Source organism: Agelaius phoeniceus, chromosome 3 (genome assembly GCF_051311805.1).
Source record: "Agelaius phoeniceus isolate bAgePho1 chromosome 3, bAgePho1.hap1, whole genome shotgun sequence".
In the NCBI taxonomy this organism is placed as follows: domain Eukaryota; kingdom Metazoa; phylum Chordata; class Aves; order Passeriformes; family Icteridae; genus Agelaius; species Agelaius phoeniceus.
The window spans coordinates 94,236,664-94,257,457 of NC_135267.1; the positions used below are offsets into that span (position 1 = coordinate 94,236,664).

Consider the following 20,794-nt stretch of genomic DNA (forward strand, 5'->3'; position numbering starts at 1 on the left):
ATATTTCTTTGCTTACAAGGAAACCACCTTCCCCTTCAGAACATCTCTTCAAAATGGGATGGTAGAGCATGTTTTCCTTTGATCAGCTTTGAATTTATGAGGGGAAAAAAACCCAATAAATTTAAATAGTATTGAACTACACTTTCCCTTGTGGGGAAAAAAATCAGGATCTACCAAAATTGTAAACATTTGGATTTTTTAGAAAAATAATAGTAATTATTCTTCTTCAAAGATCTGCAATTAATTAATTAATTAATTAGCCCATACATTTAAGAAAATGTCCCTCTAACAAGAGACCACAATATTAGACCTTGCCAGGTGATCTCATCCCAAATGTGTTAGAATAAATATAATTCCACAGAAATAAGAAATAATATTTATATGAGATCTTTGTTAATAGCAAGTCCTAAGTTAGGCAAGGCTTTTGGACAGAGAATATTTAGCCATGTATTTAATTGCTGTGCTGAATCTGGGCTTCTGTTTGGCAGTTGAAATATTGTCATCATTTTTAGAGCTCAGTATAAAACTCTTGTATATATAATAAAACTCTTGTATATATAATAAAAACACACTAAGAATCTTTACTGGGGCTGCTAAATGCTACTGCCATGCACACATTCAGTAGTAAGAATACATAATAATGCATCAAGAAAGAAAAAAAAAAGGCCTATAAGAGTGCTAATTAAAATTAGAAATTAAAATAAAATACAGCAGCCTTATCCATTATATCCATTTGGGAATCTCAGCTACTTTACCCTAAAGCATAAAACATTATCCATTTCAGCAAACTGGGAGACAGAACAAAAGGAAGATCATCAGGTTATTTCACAAAGATGGTGAATAAGGAGCCCTCTCATTTCCCAGCTATCCTGATGTTATTTCCAGTGCAGGACTAAAGCCCAGCTCCACAGGAGGAGGCTGTGCATGGTGAAAATAAATTCCCATTTCTTCCCCACTGGGGAATAACTGGGGAATAACTATCAGGACATTCATGGCCCCAAACTTTCCTTCTAAACTTGGGCTTGGCTTTTAAAAAAATAAAAAAAAACCCATCAGCAAGAACACTGGATCTGGAGAGACAGACCTGAGTTAGGTTCTCACATCTGGCTGTGTGGGGTGAAACTTGTGCCTCCTCTTTCTGAGGAGAAGTGATCTCAGCGCACTCTGATCACCTGTGCTGCCTGGGGACTCTCACTCTGCATGTCTCCCACTCAAGCTCTCCTGTCCTGGGGTTTCGAGCCGATTAGACAGGGAACCAGATGGTGCCTGACTTTTCAGCCCTGTGCTGAGGACATGCCCTGCACCAGGGGCATCCTGCAGTCTGCTTTTCTCTCTCTGCAACTATTCTGCTTCTAACCTGGACCAGGGGCATCCTGCAGTCTGCTTTTCTCTCTCTGCAACTATTCTGCTTCTGAGAGTCACTGCAGAGAAGGTGGACCCTACCCCACCACGGGTAGCATTCCCCACTGGACTGGCATCTCTTGGGAAGCCCAGGTGGGTGTAGGGGCACCCCACATCTTCCCCTGTTGCTGGGGCTGCCTCAGCAGCAGCCTCACATGCCCACAGAGCCACCAGGGTTTGGGTTCAGGGGTTGCTTTTGTGACTGCAGTCAGGGCAGTCTCATTTAAAGCTGCATGCAGCTCTATTGGTTTAATTTTATTTACACTTTGTTCTCATTATCTGGGCAAGTTACTGTACAGTCAAAGCCAAAAAAGCAAAGCAAGGAAGATAAGAGGCTGAATGAACGTTATGATCATTCATGTGCTCCTTTCATGGCAAGGCACATGTGAAGTAGGTGAGAGGACAAATGATAAGCACAGTGAAAGCTGCAGTGGCAGCCTTGTTTCTGTCTTCTGTAGGTTGCAATCTGTGCCATACAGTGCTTTTATTTGAAATGGTATTTGTGTAGGAATCAGTGTTTAATAATTAAAAATGTTCATGTGTAATTATTATGACAAATTGTAATTTACATATTTACCAGACAGATGAGAAGAGCTGTTTAAAGTGTTATAAATGATATTAAATTCCAGAGTATTCTTTACATATGTACACAGTTCCAGGGACAATCAATAGGAAGAGCTGGATTTTATAGGGGGTATATGTGTGTGTGTGTGTTTGTGTTTGTGTGCATCAGCATGATTAATTCCATAATGTGTCAAAAATGCTTGTAACTTAGCACAGTAAAAATAGATATATTCTCTCTCTTACTTCCTCTCATCCTTGGTGTTCACCTGGAAGACAACAAGGACACAAACCATAATTACATCAGTCCACCCAAGGGAAGCATACACCTTCAGGAAATAATTCCTACACTTTCTTCCAGGTTACTTCAGGAGGGGAGTTTTGTATGCTGAGAACCAGTGTGACTAAATGCTGATTTTTCATAGTCCCCGGGCGCTAAATTTATCTCTCACTGAAGTCAATGGGAATCTTTCCATTGACGTAATTAACAGTTGGATCAGGTCTTAATACTTTCATTAGTGATCATTTCTTTACGTGTGAAGACATTGATGAAGTTTAGAATGAGCCTGTAACTGATCTCAAATGAAATCTGGGAAGCTTTGTCAAGGTGGAGAGGGAGAGGAAGGGCAGGATCTGTGGACAAGCAGTTTTCTTGCCATGGAATGGAAGGGACTATAAAGGCACTTTAGGAGACACAATTTGCACTTGCTTGAGGGCAGTTAATATACCTGACCTGTCCTTCTGCTTGTTCAGTGAAGCCAAGGAGTTTGCTATGTTCAGTCTGGTTTAAGATGTGTTTCTTCCATTTGTGGGACCTATATTTCTTGTTGTTTATTGCCTGGAAGTATCCAAAGAGAACAAATTGTAATTGCAGGTTATTGTGCTTGGCCAGCTTGTCAGCTGGTGCACAAAGTCCATCTAATAAAAAAAAGCCTTGAAAACTTTCAGCAAAGGGAACTAAAGATATACTTGGCTGGGCCAGTGTCAGAGCTGTGTCTCACTTAGAGAGAATGGATGTTTGTAGAACTTGCACCTCCATCCCACACTTCTGAAACCCTGCCTATAACAATGACTGACAACCTTCTGGAACTTTAATTTAGTAAAGTTTCACTAAAATTCGTGGTAATGTTGTGCCCCAGAATCTGGTCCTGAAATGTACATGTTGCACCCAATGGTAATTTTGTTGTCAGTGCCTTCATCTCATTAAGGGAGAAGCAAAAATGAAAATGACAGAAAGCAAAAGAGAAATTAAAAATTACTCATTTAAATTTAGGAAGCTTCCAGGCAGAACCAGAAGGATCAATGGGAAAAAAAATTCTAGGAAAAAAGGAACAGAAAAAAGGGGAATGATGAAATCCAGGGATACAGGGAGGGAAAAGAGAGAAGTGAGAAGAGTGGAAACAAGGAAGTGGCAAAATAAAAGGAGAAGCTGCTGTTTTAAAGAAATGGGAAATGTAACTTATGGAAACAAAGCAAAAGAGACCAGGGAATGGGATTTTAAAAGGAGAGAATAAATGAAGAGTAAATGGATTTAGAGGGATTGTGATGGAGAAGGCAGTAAGGAAAGAAAGGTAAGCTGTGGAGAGAAAAACAAAGAGCAAAATGATTTTATCTTCTGTGTTAAAGAATAAAAGCTGTTAAAACAGAGCACCTATTTCCCTCCACAAAACATATATTCAAAAACATTCATCTGCTCATCTGCTTGAGAGGTATTAAATGTAAGAGAGTGGCAGGGTTTGCCATACATTCTCAGTGAGATTCAGTTCTCTAACCCTATGACTTTTAACTCCCATTTTTGGACCTTTTAGGTCCATAGAGATCCAACCCTTGCAGAGTGAATTTTGTCCCTGCCACTGTAGGCTTGGAGGTTTTTCATTCACTTTTTGGAGAAAGCCTTGGAAGCAGCCCACAGATGCTCAAAGAGTCCCCAGGCAGCTGCTGAAAAACTCTGGGCTGGGTGGGAGTGGCTGCTGCTCCTTCTGCTGCTGACTGCTCCCATGGTTCCAGCTGTACCAACCCACATGCTGGAAAAACTAGTCCCAGGTTTCACTCCTGGTGTTAGTCCAGTCAGATGGGAAAATCATCTCAAAATTAGTGCATGTTTTGGTGAACAGGGGAGTCCTGCCACATAGATTCAGACCTGAATGTACCACATAGCAAAAACTATGATGAAGGTTAGTTCCCATCACAGAAGCAGAGAGGAATATTTCAGGCAGAGTCAGAAAACCTAATTCTGTCCAGATTTTACCACATGATAACTCTGAATTATGGAAACCTATTTCTCTTATATGTGCTGTGCAGGGAAAGATTTGTCTTGTCAGGGTTACAGTAATTTCAAAACTTTACACAATTCAAGCCACAAAACACACAGAGAGGCAGGTTTTACTCATGTTATCACTACACATTTGATTTATTTACATCTCATTATATTTTCATCAGACTGAACAGGTTTAATGGAACTGTGTGACCAGAAACCAACAGAGGATCTGGATGGGACATGGAGATTTTATTTGTGTTGCTCTGACTGATGTCCTGCAGTAGCATAAATGTTAGGACAGGAGAAAGTTTCTGCTGTGGGACTGGGGGTCTATTCCTCTGTCTGATGGTGTCTGTAGCTCTTTTTAGTAATAAGACATATTTTCATTTTAACCAAATATCCACAGTGTGTGAAGTAGTGTCAAGGGATGTGGAGGCAGGACTTGGTCAAGAAAGAGGTGTAGGAAAGAATTCTTTTCTCCTCACTGGAGACTGCAGGAGGGCTGCAAGGACCACACCATGGGGTGGTATTCAGGCTGATTTCTCTGCAGAGGGAAAAGAACCCAGTACCCATCAGTCTGAGTGATGGGCTGTGTACCTGGCTTAAGGGAAACAGAAGTTTAGAACATGGATGTTACTTCTGTCCAAAAAACGCTGTTGCAGGGGATCTGTCCCCTGCAGTTTGTGAGGAAAGAGAGATATGGATTGGAAAAGGACTGGTAAATGTTCAGGGGGAGGCAAATGAAAGATCTTTTATGAGATAGAAAATTAAACTGGCAAGAACATCAGAGCATCTGGTGGCTGTACTGGGTGTTACTTTAACTTCCTTCTTAATTTTTAATTTAATTTTTTTAAACTGGGATGTGATCCAACTGAGATTAACTAAACTTTGGTTTCAAAAGGGATTTGGATAAAACCTATATGACACAGTGGAGCTGGGTTTATTTTTCACTGTGGTTTCATTTTCTTTTTTCACTGAAGAGTTTCAAGCCAGGACATGTTTCAGTGGCCTAATCTCAAACGCGCACAGGAACAGTTTCTCTGTTTGCTTTGCAGGGAGGAGCTGCCTCACTTCAGGAGAAGTGCAAGAATGAACACAACTGCTTTGCTGTCAGATTTCAGTGCTGGCTGCAGCTCATGGGCAGTAATGGGACCAGCACTGTGTAGCAAGCAAGCAGATGTCAGTGACCATCCACAACTGGATAACAACACTTGGATTTCCAAGGTATTTCTACCCACATGGAAGGAGAGAGCTGTTTTTTTCCCCATTATTCTGCAACACTGCTCTGTTTAGCTGAAAATACTCTAAACACATTCCCACTTCTGATACAGCTACCTAAATAAATAAGGACAGACAGTTGCTAAATTTCTGTCATAATTGCAGCAGGCACCTGTTCTTGGCCACTAAAACCGAGGTAGCTAACACATTTCCACAGTGCTTAAAATTTTCCAACCAACAATCTTTTGGGAAGAAATTTTCCACATTTGGCTTCTGCTTGAGAGCATTTTTTTTTTTCTTCTGTGCTTGAGAAAAACGGTGCCAGCTGTCCTTGAGCACAGCATGAATTATAAAATTGTGCCTCTGAAGTAAAAAAGACTTATTAGGGTGTACCAAGGTGAAATAAAAAGCTTGCTCTAGACCCTTCAAGAGCAAAGTTTTTGCCTGGCATTACACTTGACATTGATTTATCTAGATTACTAAAAATGCAGCAATAACTTTGTTTTGATAGAGCTAAGAATGATTTATCTATAGGTGTGTGAAAAACAAAAAAAGCTTGCAGTTCACAGGAGCTGTAAGTGGAGAGCTGCCAGGTAGGTCAGAGGAGTTCTCTGCTGCCCTCACAAAATGCACTTCTTTGTTTGCAGAGAACAGGGTGCGACTGCACCTTCCACGGGAGGGAAACCCACGTCACTGCTCCAGGCTCCTTCCTTTCCCACCACATCAGTACTTTGCTTTGGGGAGCAGGCAACTAAATGGGAAATTTTGCAAAGTTACTGGCACTTGGACGTTAAAAAAAAATTAAGTTTACTACTCCAGACTGTGTGGCCAATATTATATCTATATCTATATCTATATCTATATCTATCTATCTATCTATCTATCTATATATATACACACATATACATCCATACAACCATATGCACACAGAAGGGAGATACAGAGGGACTTTCAAATTACTATTCTCTAGTCAACTAATTCTGTAAACTACTATTCTACTACTAATCTGTATTCTTGACAAAACGCTCATAGTAACTAAAATATCCCAGAATGTACCACTCAAGACTTATTGCCTATTATCAAAACTGGCATATTGAACATTATAAAATTAATCAACCATTTGGAGCACTTGATTGGGATATACATTTTGTATAGGAAGGTATACATTTGATGTTGGTTTAGTTACAATATACTCAAGCATGAAATGTCCTGGTCTTTCCAAGTCAAGTACAGACACTTGAAGACTGGCTTAATAGCAAGTTTGCATGTATTATATATGAATTATTATTTCACTGGATAATCCCATCCATCTGTCCTTATAAGCTTTATGTGTCTCCCCCATCTAAATGGTTTTTTTGGGTGTTTTGTTTTTGGCTTTGGGTTTTTTTAACACCATATTTTCTAGCATTTTGAAGGCTGTTAGAAGGTAATTTCTATCTGTTAACAAACCAGAGGGGGAAAAAAGAACTAAACAAAAACCCCTTTACCACAGCCACAACCATATTTCCCTCTCTGCTGTAGGAATCCCCTGTTTTTTTCATGAGATCATAAGGAAATCGCATGCTGCTGTGTTTTAAGAAAAGTTTTTTAAAATACCCTAACAAAACAAACAAAAACCCCAAACAGTACTATTTTTAGCTTTCTATAATTTAATTAAACGGGTCTTTCCTCCTCAGAGGAAAAAACCGAAGCTTTCTCTTTTATGTGAAATTAGCTTTTAGCTGTCATCTAAAGTAGCAGGGAGAGGAGGAGGGAGAATGGTAGAAACGGGGGAGGCGAGGGGGGCATGAACAATTTTTTTTCCTCTAGAGAAAGATCGCACTTTTCAGTCCTTTCGAAAAATACACAATTGCCACTTTTTTCCCTTCTTTTTTTCTTTTTTTCTTTTTTTTTTTTTTTTTTTTTTGGGTTTGGTTTTTGTTTTTTTGTCGCTAGAGGGACTTTGATTTATTGTCAGAAGCAAAATGGCCCGGAGAAAGAAACTCTCGGAGTCTTAACAAAAATAAATAAATAAATAAAGGGGAGAGTGGTGAAGAGGGAAGGGAAGGGGTCTGTCGGGGTGCCGAGGGATGCTGCTCGGCCCGGCCCGGCTCGGCGCGGTGGTGTCGTGCCGTGCGGTTCCGTGCCGTGCCGAGCCGTGCCGTGCCGGCGGGGAAGCCTTGCATCACCGCCCCGGCCCGCTTCCCTCCTCCCTCTCTTTCGGAGAGGCTATTAATAGCATGACATCAGCCAGGGACTCGCCGCCAGAGTAAATACCAGCGCTGCCCGCTCGGCTATAAAAGGGGGGTGATGCAACCCGGGCGAGCGGCAGAGGAGCGGGGAGCCGAGGGAGCCGCTCTCCCGCGGGAGGCGGCGGAGCAGCGCGGACCGCAGCGCGCCGGGGCTGCCGAGCCCCTTCCCTCCTGCCGGGACAGCGGCGGCGGCGGCAGGAAGGTAGGTGGGAGCGGGACAGGGGCGGCCGGGACTGCCCGAGCCGGCGGGACGAGGGGCTGAGCTCGGGGAGGCTGTCCCGCCGCGGAGGGATGGATGGAGGGATAGATGGAGGGATGGACGGATGCATGGATGCCCGCGGGGGACCCGCGCCGCGCCGCCGCCAAAAGTTTCGCCGCCCCGGGCGAAGTCTGGCGCGGCGGTGCCGCCGCCTGCCGTGAGCTCCGGGAGAGCCCCCGGCCCCGCCGAGCTCCGCCGGAGCCTCCCGGCCGCCCGGCCCCGTGCCGGCGCTCACATCTGGGGGAACCCCCTGCCCGGGCTGCCGCCAGATGTGAGCGCCGGGGGAGCCCGCCCGGCCCCGGCTGTCCCCGGCCGGCAGCGCCGCTCGGCACCGCGCGGTGGCGGCCGCGGCGGGGACACGGCAGCCCCGGGAGCCGCGGGATGCCCGAGCGGAGCGGCCGCGGCGGGGACACGGCAGCCCGGGAGCCCCGGGATGCCCGAGCGGAGCGGCCGCGGCGGGGACACGGCAGCCCGGGAGCCGCGGGATGCCCGAGCGGAGCGGCCGCGGCGGGGACACGGCAGCCCCGGAGCCCCGGGATGCCCGAGCGGAGCGGCCGCGCCCGGCGCTGGGGGCAGCCGGCGGCGGCACGGCGGGGACAGGCGCGGGGGAGCCGCGGCGGGACAGCCCGGGCCATGACACACCCGCACTGCCGCGAGCAGAGTTATCTCTGATATTCCCGTAAACCGACCGGGAACTTCTCGTGACAGCCGAGGATATCCGCTCTCCTTTCGGTCCCGGTGTCCCCTCCTTGGCGTGAGGTGGATCAGTTGCTGAACTGTTGCCTAAGCAAATCAGGTGTGACACAACGGACAACTTCTTTCAGAGAACGGGTTTCCTGTTGGAAATCGATTTTCCTCCTAGTAACAGCGTTTGAGAAACTGAAAGGCAGCAGAGAAAATGCTTCGGGAGCGATGTGGGATGTCAGAAAGCTTAAGGTCAACTAGCGTGCACAGAGGTTGTGAACTGTAATTGCTCTTAATGCTGTTTAAGATTAACCTCAGTGGTTATCAAGGTTTATTGCATCAGCAGCAGAGGAAAAGGAATTCGTATGAAGAAATAAAACCAAGAAGCACAGTCAGCCATCTGCTGTTAAGCAAGAAAAAAACTGAAAGTAGTCACTTTCAATATTAAAATTAAACAAGCATATCCTTAAATAATGGAAGAGCACAGCTAGGAAGCCTGTTCAGATTTTAAAATCTTGGCAGAGGAGGTGTAAAAGCTCATTGTAGATGAAAAGAATCATCTTCAAAACAACAAACAAAAAGCAGGGGGAGAACGAATGAATAGAGTTGTTTGAACCTACCTGAATAGGGAGGGTAAAACTGTTGAGAATTCCAGAAGTAAGGCTAAAGCAATGAAGCATTAACTGAGCCCGGGAACAAGCTGTGCCGGGAGCAGGGCAGGGCTGAGAAGTGTTCGGCACCTCCAGTGGCAGCAACTGCAGGACATGTGCGTGGTCTAACGCAGTAAACAGAGATTGTATCAGAGAGGCCACGGTGGAATCACGCTCTAAGGCTTGATACTCTTATTCCTACTGCTTCCCAAACCCAGAGGAAGTGAGATAGTGTTCTGTGTGGCTTTTGGACAGAGGGACAATTTGTACAAAAATTGGGACAAGGAAGGGCAACTTGTTGCATTTTTTTTTTTTAATAGTAAAGTCTAATTTTCCTATTTGTAAAACATTTCTGAAAGCAGATTTGTTCCTCAGAAACTGCCAAACATCTATCTACCTTGTTGGAGCAATTAGAGTTGCATTTCAGGATGATTGGGAGGGCAGTGAGCTGTCTGGGCAGGAGAGCAGCCAGCTCCTACGGTCAAGGACACTTTCTCCGGCTCTGGGCACCTGACCACTCCTCTTTTACACACTAGTGACAGGGGGGTGAGAGCACCTGAAGCCATTTCAGTAGGGTTTTGGTGGTGTTTGTGGTACACTTAGCACTACCTACTAGAAATCCACAATTAACACAATTTCTCAGGCACATTCTTGGTTTCCTCTGGTGCTGCTGCTGCTGACCTTAATTAAAAGTTCACCTAAACTGAAAAATAATTGAATAAACCAGCAGAGCTTGAAAATTATTAGCCCAACTAATTATCTTGGAGGCTGGAAAAACAGTTTTATTGTTACTTTAAGAATCCTGGTTGGATTGAATTATACAGAATTAACTTTGTTGAACGAAGCCATCATCAGCATTCAAGGACACTGAGTCAGTGAAAATAACTGAAATTTCTGCTGGCAGTGAGGGGGTCTGTGTCATCTGGAATTAGCCTGTTTAAATAAGTTGAATGGTTAAATGCTGGTAAATGGTAAATAATACTGGGAGGACTTCAGCTGGAAATTAATAGGGCCATTTCTGACTTGCTGGAAAAGAGTAACTGCTAGCTTTCTGAGATTATAGGATTAAACTGTATCAGTACTTTGAATGTGACTCATGAGCAGGGGCTTTCTGAAGAGAATTACATAAATTTCCCAAGGTCTTTCTGAATAACAGATTGTTCCAAATAATTTCCCCATCTTGAATAACTACAGGTGAAATCCTGGCCTCATTGAGGTCAACAGAAAAAGTCCTTTTGATTTCACTGGGGTCAGGATTTCACCCTGAGACTCTGGGAAATGTTCAGCTCTTCTGTGGTCCCTGGGTGAAGAAGAAGTGAGGAAGACTGCAGTTGGACCTGATATTTTCCAACAACAGGCAATTCACACTCCGCTGATTTTTGTGTTTGCCTCACAGCGGTGAACCAGGTTCTATTCTCATTTGCACCAGTGTGGATTTACAGAGTATTTTTAGATATCTCTGAGCAAATTCTATCTTCTTCTCAAGGCACATGACCCCAAACATTTCTTGCTGCGTTCCAGAAGTAACGTACAGGGAACCGTGCAGTTCTGGGTTGACCATGTGGAAATTTAGCTTCCCCACACTGCTACCCTGAGGCAGCTGTTTGCTTACCTGCACCGAGTTAATTACAATTGACTTTCCTGTAATTATTGTGTTCTAATCCAGAGTAGATAATTACATACTGTAGTTATCCATACCGCTTTAAAAAAAGCCCAAAACAACAACAACAAAACCAAAAATCTTTGCAACAAAGATAGCTAGAAAACCAACATAGTAAAATCCAATTTAACACAAGTCACTTTGTGAACCAGGGAAATATTACAATCTGTTTTCCTGTCGATTTGCACCTTTTGTCCCTTGGACCATACACAAAAGGTGCTCAGTTTTCTTCCAGACCTCTTATCTCACCTCTGCTGGGTGAGAGATGGGCTGTGACTTGCAGGGATGTGTGCATCAGCAAACCCACTGTGTTTGGATGACCGACTGCTGAGTTTTGCCTCTTTCTCCCTCAGTGGGGCCACCAGTTTTCACAGAGCACATGGGGCCTCTCCCCCTTCAAAACTGGCTAAAAATAAATAACAAGAATGACTAAAAAGAGAAAAGTAGAGAGCACTGTTGGATAAGTTTGTTTTCTTCAGAAATCTATTAGAAATGAGGTTTCTCCACGGTTTACATTTGCATAATTCCCCTAAAGACTCTTCAATCACACTGTTTTATGTCAGCAGAAGATCCAGCCATAAATATTTAAGAATTTCAAGCCTCTCATAGAGGGCACATAAGGACAGTTTCGAATTTTACAAGAGCAAAGGAATGAAAAAACGGCTTCACATTTTTCATGAGTCAATTCCTCCAACTCAGCCTGTGCTGTGGAGCCACAGAGCATGTAGAGATTTTTGCCTTTGTGTCAGCTCTTATTGTTAACTATTTTCAGGGGTTTATAGCCAAATTTACAACTGTGTGTAAAATTGAGTTTGATAACTTTGTGACAGATCCTGTTGTGGTTAGCAAGCTTCAGCTTCTAGTAGAACTCATTGAGCTAAGTGTAGCTGAGAACAAGGTTTGCTCTGTCCATTTGAAGCTGGAATTTGTGGTGGTATAGCTCTGAAGATGAAGATACTCTTACTCTCCTTCTGTGCTTTAAATAATAATACTACTTACTTGCTTTCTGATTTTTGTTCTTATTTTCTTACTCTTCCTATTCACTCGATTCTCATTTGCCACACACTACCAGTTTAAAACTTAACAGTAGACATAGTAGCACACAATTTTTTAAATATTAAGTTTTTTCAGAAAGACCTAGAAATTGTGTCATGTGCTGATACTATTCTTACTTTTAAATACTAACTTTGACTTAACATAAAGTTGAAGGTTTTTTGAGTTCCAAATTCTTAACTTCTTGTCTCTTTTGAGAGATTGGGGTAGACTAGGAATGGGGACTGAAGCAATGTAACTACAGAATTATTCACAGTATGAAATATATCTCTAAGAGATATTGTTTGCCTTTCTAAAGTTGTTGAAAGACTATCAATATTATCTCTTTTTCTCTTTCAGCAAAATGATGGTCCAACACTCAGGCCAGGTATCTGCATTAGAAGTCAGCGCCTCCGCAATTGTTCCCACTTTGTCCCCTGCAGGGTCACTGGGGTTTGATGATTTCACAAATTTAACCCCCTTGGTGAAGGAGGAACTGAGGTTTGCCATTCAGAACAAGCGTCAGTTCCACAGGATGTCTTCCACTTTGGACACAGTGACTGTTTCTGAAAGGCCAGTTGAAACATCAATGCTGAAAACAGAGGTAAGGCTCTTTAAACAGAGTTTTGGTGTGAATGATTAATTCTCTAACAAAGTTTTGCCACAAGACCACTAACTGTATTAACTACAGACAACCCTCTGTACCATACTTGTTTCCTCTTAAGCCAGCTGCTTGGCTTTCTGTTGAGTGCTTCAGGCAAACCCTCTGGTATTTCTCATAATTGGATATTTGATTTTAAATATGGACTACAGACAATGTTTTACAGTGCTTAGAGCAAGTGCTAATCTGGTTTCCCTGCCCAGTGGTGGCTGAACTTGGAATAAGTCACTGCTGAAGTTCTGTTTTCCTGAGGACAGTCCAGCAGAACCCGTGGGGGTTAAGGCATGGACCTGCTATGTCCATACTATGTTTTTGCTTAAAGATGACACTATCCATGAAAAACATTGCTCTTTGAAAGTGGAGAAATAGCTTTGGTTAAGGAAAGAGTTACACCTTGGTCTGAGCTTCCTCAGGAAACAGAAGGAAGTGTGACAGTATGCCCTTTTTGGTGCTGCCTTTAATTCACTCACTTCTGGCTGCCTCACTCATGACACATCCTCCATTCTGCTCCCTGTGCCCCTCCTCCTTTTCCTCCCTGGGAAATGGAGGAGACACAGAGGTGTGGGAGCCCAGGGAGACATTCAGTGAGTTTTTTGAGTACCACTGATTTTAAATGAGCCATCATATAGATTACATACAACCCTGCTCCAGTCAGGTTTTTATTGACAATTGTAATGAAGTTCCTGCCCTTTTACAAGGTCAGAATCACATTTTTGTGTAACTCATGGTGTGAGCACGGACAGCGCTCTCTATGTTGATTTTAAAAATGTGGAAGTTATCAAAATACAGTTCTCCTGTTTACAGCATCTTATGGATTGTGTGTATCTGTTTTTGTGGGACAGTTTTCTCCTGAAGAGGATGAAAGAAAAAAGAGAAGAAGGGAAAGGAATAAAATTGCTGCAGCAAAGTGCCGAAACAAAAAGAAGGAAAAAACAGAATGTTTGCAAAAAGTAAGTGACTGGCTAGAATTGTTCTTAATCTGTCATCCTGCCAGGATCCAAACAGATAGCATAGGGTACTGTCATAGTAGGAAGTCAGAAAGATGTCCTCCAAAATGGAAAATAAACTTGGCATATATTAAATCCAAACCTGATTGAAACTGGCATAAAGTGAAAGCATGGTAGGAGTGAAAAGAGATTGCTGTTTCAGTGACCAATCTTGTCTATGGGGATAATGTTAAACTTGAATTCTCTGTCCTAGGAGCCCAGTCATATCTTCCCCTCCTGTGCTGTGATATAAAACTGTATTTCAGTAGCACCAGGCCTGTATCTAGGTATACAGGCCTGTATATTCCTATATTTAGGGGCAGGGAAAAAAAACTGTGTTTGTACTTTGCTAGCTTAACGTGGCTTTATAGATGAGCTAATGTTCCAGGGAGTTAAGAAGCAGCGTAGATAATTTTTGGTCAATTTTTGACCCAAAAAGCTCAGAATAATTTTGCAGAAGATAACAATAATGCTTTGGGTATCTGTCACTGTAAGTGAATACAAGTTGGAATTTTGCTTTTCAACTTCCATTATGTTCTCTAGAGGCCAAATGAGGAAACTCTCAATCTGGTTTTCAGGCCATTACTGACTGGGGAATGTACAGTTTCATCGTTACAGCACACTAAGTACATGTGATTCCTTTCTCTGCCAGCCATACGCTTTCCCACCCATAAAAGACAACTATAAGAAAAAAACCAGTGACTTATTGTTTGAACTTCTCGGTGTAAAATTGTGTGTGTGCTTTGTGCTAGGAATCAGAGAAGCTGGAGACGATCAATGCAGAGCTGAAAGCCCAGATTGAGGAGCTGAAGAACGAGAAGCAGCATTTGATATACATGCTCAACCTGCACAGGCCCACCTGCATAGTCCGTGCACAGAACGGGAGGACACCTGAAGATGAAAGAAATCTTTTTATTCAACAGATCAAAGAGGGCACATTGCAAGGTTAAGTGATACGGCAAACGTGGAAATATTTAAAATGTTTTTAACAGCTACCAGAATCCGTGGGGGAGTCTGACATAATGTGTAGGATTCTATTAGTCAAGAGCCTTTAGGAAGGGCAGATTGCTTTCATGAGTGGAAAGAATCATTTTGGCTTGACAGCGATCCTTGCCCTTGGAAGATCTGGTCTCAATCAAACTGAAGAGCCTTCTGCCTCCAATGTAGGGTTTGCACCTGTCATACTTGCTGTTCCTAGGAGCTACAGACAACAGCTTCTGAAGTTTTAGCTCTGCTAGCATACAGTATCTGCACTCACAGGTTTGTGCTAGAACACTATGACTTCCAGCCATGCACGGGGTACAGACAGCACTGCTGGATGGACACTGCTCTTCCTTGTTGCTGGTAGGGAAAGAAGACTGACTATTTTTGAATTTCCAGGAGGATGATTTCTGGCAGAATGTACTGATGTGTAATGTTGCATTCTAACTTAACACACACACACACACACACACAAAAAACCCCCCCTGTAGTTCCAACCAAGCTTTGTCATTTTTTTCACAACGCTCATGTGGGTTTTTTCTGTGACTCATCTCAGTGACTGAATTTGAAGGGTCTAGTACGTGTGACAAAGAAAAGTTCCTTGCAGAACATCTAGGTAGCCTAGCTTGTATTTTATGAGCTATCACCCCAGATACTACCCCTTGGGGACAATTCAATTTTTCCTTGAATTGCTGAAGAGCAGCTTGTACCATCACTTACAGACTTGGTGAATTGAGCCCGCTGAATTGGAAAGAAGGAACTAACTGTGCATGGGGTATTGATAGAGGTTTTGGTCAAGTAAAGAACTGCAGGAGTGAATCCCAGACTCCTGAACCTTGAAAAAAAGAATTTTATTTAATTCATCTAGGATCTAATCCTACAAGCCTTAATTCATGCTATTACCCCTCAGTCACAGAAGAGGTTGCATGGATGTCAGTGGGTCTGCTCATGCAGATAGCTCTTACAGGCATAAGAGCTTGGCAAAGATTTTTCCATCCTGGTCAGGATTACTTCCTTTTGCCAGGTGACTCAGAGGGAAAAATTATGATTGTAGCTACTTTTGTTTTACATTTGAGTGGCAACTACAGTCGATCAAAAGTGTTACTTAGAATCTAAAGGAGGCAAGAGTTTTGATGTGGTGAATAATTGTTTAATTTTTTATTAACTACTAACCTTGGATGTTTTTGAACTGGTAGAAGAGCTGCTGGACAAAACAGTTGGAGCTATGAGTGTTGAAATTCTGATGTTTCTGTGAAATTCTCAGATTGTTTATTTCTATAAAATATACCCTTACAATTTTTTTTGTAAAAGAAAGTATTATCCTTATTTATCACTAATATCATAATGAGTAGAGCTAATAAATACTGCGAGCAAGATAAAACTGAAAACACAAGTGTTGGGCTGTCTTTTTACTTTTATCTCTTGGTGTTTAATATTATATATTCCTAAACTTCACCAGTTGTACTTGAGACACCACTATCCTTCATCTTTTTTGAAGACGAGGCACTGAGTGTCCTGAATGATTGGGTGCAGATAATGTACCTTCCAAGATTCTGTACCTCCATCTGTGGTGTCTGACTGTTCAATGTCACAATTTAAACAAAGCAAAGTACAAGTGGAGCTTACAGTGCATAATATTTTACACCAGTTCTGCGGTGTTGAAATTGTGTGTTTGTTCTAAAGGCTAAACTTGAAGATACCTCAGCCATGAGCTTCTTACCCTGCAAGTCTCGCATGAGTCCATCACACATTGTACCTGGTCCTCATATGATTGTTATATTCTGCAACAGAACTACTTAGTACCATTGCCTAAGATCTGGATATATTGTAATGTCCTATATCACGTGTTAAGGGTATGTGCTTCATGTATCTGAAAAGTGAATGTATTACAAAGATGACATTCTAGGTCCAATTTTGTCTTAAGAATCCATGATCTTTCTGTATATTGGAAGGAGGTTCTATTGACTTCAGTGAGAGTTTTTCCATGTCCTGTGAGCAGAGTATCGAGCCTCTGTGGCAACTTCTCTGGTTTAAAGGGCAAGTTCTACATGTAATTGGGCCAACTATTTACCAGACAACAGATCTACATGGAGTGTGTACAATAAACTTGTCAAACAATGTTCATTATTTGACTTCTGTAATGGGGAAATACAAAGCCAAGGCATCGCCCCGGTATCGTACACTTTGGCTTTGCTTTTTGCCTCTCAAATACCAGCAGACAGGGCTGTTTGTCTCATGATTGGTTATAAAGTGTTACCACAGAGACTGTAATGCCAGAATTCATGTGTCTCCCTTAGGGAATTTGTATGGTTGCTTTAACCATATCACCGGTGACGCAGGCGTCATGCTTTTGTTGCTTGATCTTATTTACTCGGCATGCCAAATGTTAATATGGTACCACTGCTATTGTCAGAAGAGAATCTATTTTTATTTCTTTACATGTGCAGTCATAGCTGCTCTGTATTCCTTCTGTATGTGTGTGTGTGTGCGTGCTCCTGCACGCTGCTCTGGAAATGATGGTACTCAGGGTCACTTGACTGTGCCCAGGAAAAGAGTGTTTAAACAGCTACACAGTATGTTGCATGAGTTTTCTCAAAGTATACTTTATTCAGGAGAACCCTTAAAATGCATTAAAAAGCAGTTTGTTTTCTATTCTTAAGTTTGTTTTGATACTTTAATAAAAAAGAATTAATATATATTTATTCACGTGTCATTTAATTCATTCTATGTGTCAAGGTCCAAGAGCAACTTCATTCTCTTGAAACAGCACTGAGATATTAAAAAGCAAACATTCTTTACAGGTTTGCAACAATGAGCATCTTGGTACTGTTCACTGCTTGTCAAGGTGTAAACAAAATTTTGTTGTTGCAAGGTTGATTGTGAATTCAAGGCATCTTATTCGTGGCCTAGAGCTTAGATTAAAGGACTGGAAAATAGAACTCCTAAACCTTTCCTATCCTTGCAACCAACCACCTGATAGTTATTTCAACTTTCTGGTTCCCTAATGAGTTTAATGCTTTTGCCACTCTGAAGCTTTAGTATTTCTAGATTGCTTTCTACAAGTACATGGAAGACACTAAGGAAGTCTGGCATGATTAGGGCTTTGGTTTTTTCTCTGTCTCTGTGTATTGGTGTGTCTAGGGAGAAACATGAACAAAATGTTCCCTCCTGCTTTTCCAAAACTCAGTATCTACACACCCAGACAGAAGTCCCTGTGTTTTGACAGCCGGTGATGTGGACACAAACTTTTGGCTTCAATCCATTGCAAGCAGTCATAACTTGTAACACAGAGGCCAGATAGAAGGCCAGGAGCTCCAGGGATCAGGAAATCCATTGCTTTATTGCAAAATCCAGTTAAAAATATCATCTGGAAGGAAGATCTAGGCTACTCTGAGCTTGGCAATGTTGAATGTTTACTTTCTTTATTGGTCCATCCATTTACAGTTGTGCAGTCCCCATAAGTGTATTCAGCCTTTCATGCATTCTCCTATAGCTGCTATCAAATTCTGCTTTTGAATACCCAGTTCAACACTAAATTGGCTAACTTAAAAATCATCTGCCTGGCCTGGTTTAGAGAACCTTACCAACAAAATTAGGGCTATGATTTCCTGAAATGGTATTTTGTATTTTTTTTTTAATGGTATGAGTTGAAAGCATGAAACCACCATTGGTCTCTGACATATTCCTAATAGCATAGTTGGTTTTCCTTGAGCAATTATATGCCACACCTTCTCCTCAGCATTTAGCATTGTTCTAGATGCTAAATCTCTCTCTCCAGGCCCATATAGACCTCAAAACATGCTGGGCTTCACACTATGACAAGGAGCATCTTCTGTTTCTTTTCTAGCTCTTTCCCTGATATAAATGAATAAATAGCAATATTAATAAGGTAGGTAGAGACAATGACTTATACAAGGCTGGAAATGTTTAATGAAACTGAATGGCAACAAATTGAAATTTACAATTACTTTTCTATCTGGGTCCATTAGAATTTGAAGTTATTGATTAAAGGGATAGATTTGCTAAAGAATCTGGATGATTTAAGAGTAATGAAAAGCATACAACTGTTTGTCACTAACGAAAGAGTTTTGAAAATAAAATGTATTTCATCTTAGGAAATGCTCAAATCCAGGGTGATGACTGTACCTCACATCCATTTTCCTTGGTGGTTTTGGTTTCCCTGCCTCCTCACCTGCAGCACAGTTCTTGTCTGGGTGCAAGCCTCACTCGCACTGCCCATTGCCAGGTTTCCGTGTTTGCCCAGTGCCCCCAGCTGGAGACCTTGAGAATCATCCCGGGATTAAATGCGCAATGATATTAATTAACATAATTACTTTCTAACGGTCTTCATTAGATTGTAATTACACCAATAGAATATTTTCATTTCTATAATAGATGCCATTCCTTTTTAAGTGTAGTTAAGATAATGAGCGACAATAATTTTTAAGAATCCTGTTGTTTAAAATTCATTTCCTTAATGGACACTCTGAGTCAGAACTGCTGACTCTAGGGATAAAAATAGTTATTTGCTAATTTTCAGTGCTGTTAGATCTTCAAAGCCATCACAATTAAAAAGAGAATACACTGGAATCTATTCTTATATATAGCATCAGTTCTGGCTGCAAATATTTACTATTGCTGACAGTGATCCATTAACAAAAAAAACCCCAACCTAATGATTTTCAGACCCCAATGTAAGTGTGCTAGAGCTGACACTCAGAAAAAATCATTAGATCTATGAAATGAATAAAGAGAAAATGGAAACAAACCGAGAGAGTTCAAGCTGGAATACTTCTCCTCCTCTGAGAATTTAGCATCTTTATATTTGTAGACTCCACCAAAATAATTGGTGCACACCATGCCCGCTGGGTGGGAATGCCCAGGCAGCAAAGAGCAGTGAGGAATAGCAATATTTTATATCAGCTAGCTCAGAGCTGGGCACACCCAGTGATGACAGCAGGAATCCCAGCCCAGGCTGGTGGGTGCCAGCCCTGGATGGGCTCTCTGGGGGTTGGCTCAGCCGGAGCCAGCTGGGCTCTGGTGCTGCTGCCCAGGTTAGCACAGCACGTAGCTCCTGCATTCCTGCTGGGCAGCCCCCCCAGCTCCCTCCCAGGGCCCACCCAGCCCAGCTCTCTCCCTACAGCCCTGATCAAAAGCAGCTGTCCAAGGAAGAATAGGAGCAGGGTGAGCATGCTTCCCCTGGGTGCTTTCCCACACCAACTATTTTCAGCTGGTGAGTCACACAAGCTTTCCATGAATTCCTTAGGTAGTACCCTTCCACAGATCTTCCTGTCAAATGTTTTGACCAGATTCTCATCCACAGTACCAGCATCTGCAGCAACTTCTGGCAGCAAGTTCCATAGGGCTATCACCACTTAGAAGAAGAAAACTTCTTGTTTGACCCTGTTCCCAGTAACTCTGCTTGTCCTAGCCTAAGCAGTCTTTTTTCTTCTTCTTCTTCTTCTTCTTCTTCTTTTTTTTTTTTTTTTTTTGGCAGCCATTTTACATCCTTGATTATTCCTCTTACCCAGTTTTTTCTAGGAAAACTGTGGCTTTTCCTAAGACAAAGGAAACCCTTTCCCTAACCTTTTCCTCACCCTTTAACATAAAAGAACTGTAACTACATGAAGTATTCAAGTTGTGGTCAAGCCATGGATTGATACAGAAGGATCTTGATGTTCACTGTCCCTTTCCTAAGAACTCCAGAAAATAGGTTTGCAGTTTTGATGACTGCCCAGCATCAATCCCACACAATTCAACAATCTGTCATAATTCCAAGATCTCCTTCCTGAGCAGCAATGATAAACTCGAGCCCAACTCTTCATATATGATGCTAGGACTGATTTTTCCCATATACACTACCTCATGTGTACTTACATTGAATTTTATCAGCTGAATTTTGTCTATCTATTTTAATTGCCAAAATATAAATATAAAGTCTTCCTTCCAGTCTTCTGAAACTGCCTTTCTCCTGTCTGTCCTGAGTGAAGCTGCACCATCATCAGCCTTCTTGCTACTACTTTATTCACACTCCTACCAGACCATTCATCAAAGTGTTGAGCTCTGCAGGTCCCTGTAAGGTTTCCTGTGGAACATCACTGGATGAGCTGTCCCTCATGGGAGAGTTCATAGCTTAGTTTTACTCCCTTTTCTCCCTTTTAATCACATATATGCATTTTCTCTACTCATACCTATTCAGTTTCTTGAAATAAT

The 20,794-nt window shown here is 42.2% G+C and overlaps 1 protein-coding gene across 1 annotated transcript; it reads left to right on the forward strand.

The window, feature by feature from the left end:
• The first annotated feature begins 7,578 nt into the window (after window positions 1–7,578).
• ATF3 (activating transcription factor 3) lies at window positions 7,579–17,277 on the forward strand. The gene is made up of 4 exons (XM_054630356.2): window positions 7,579–7,870; window positions 12,314–12,557; window positions 13,457–13,564; window positions 14,353–17,277. The coding sequence occupies exons 2-4, from the start codon at window positions 12,318–12,320 to the stop codon at window positions 14,548–14,550; spliced, it is 546 nt and encodes a 181-aa protein (XP_054486331.1). The 5' UTR covers window positions 7,579–7,870; window positions 12,314–12,317; the 3' UTR covers window positions 14,551–17,277.
• Window positions 17,278–20,794: the final 3,517 nt, after the last annotated feature.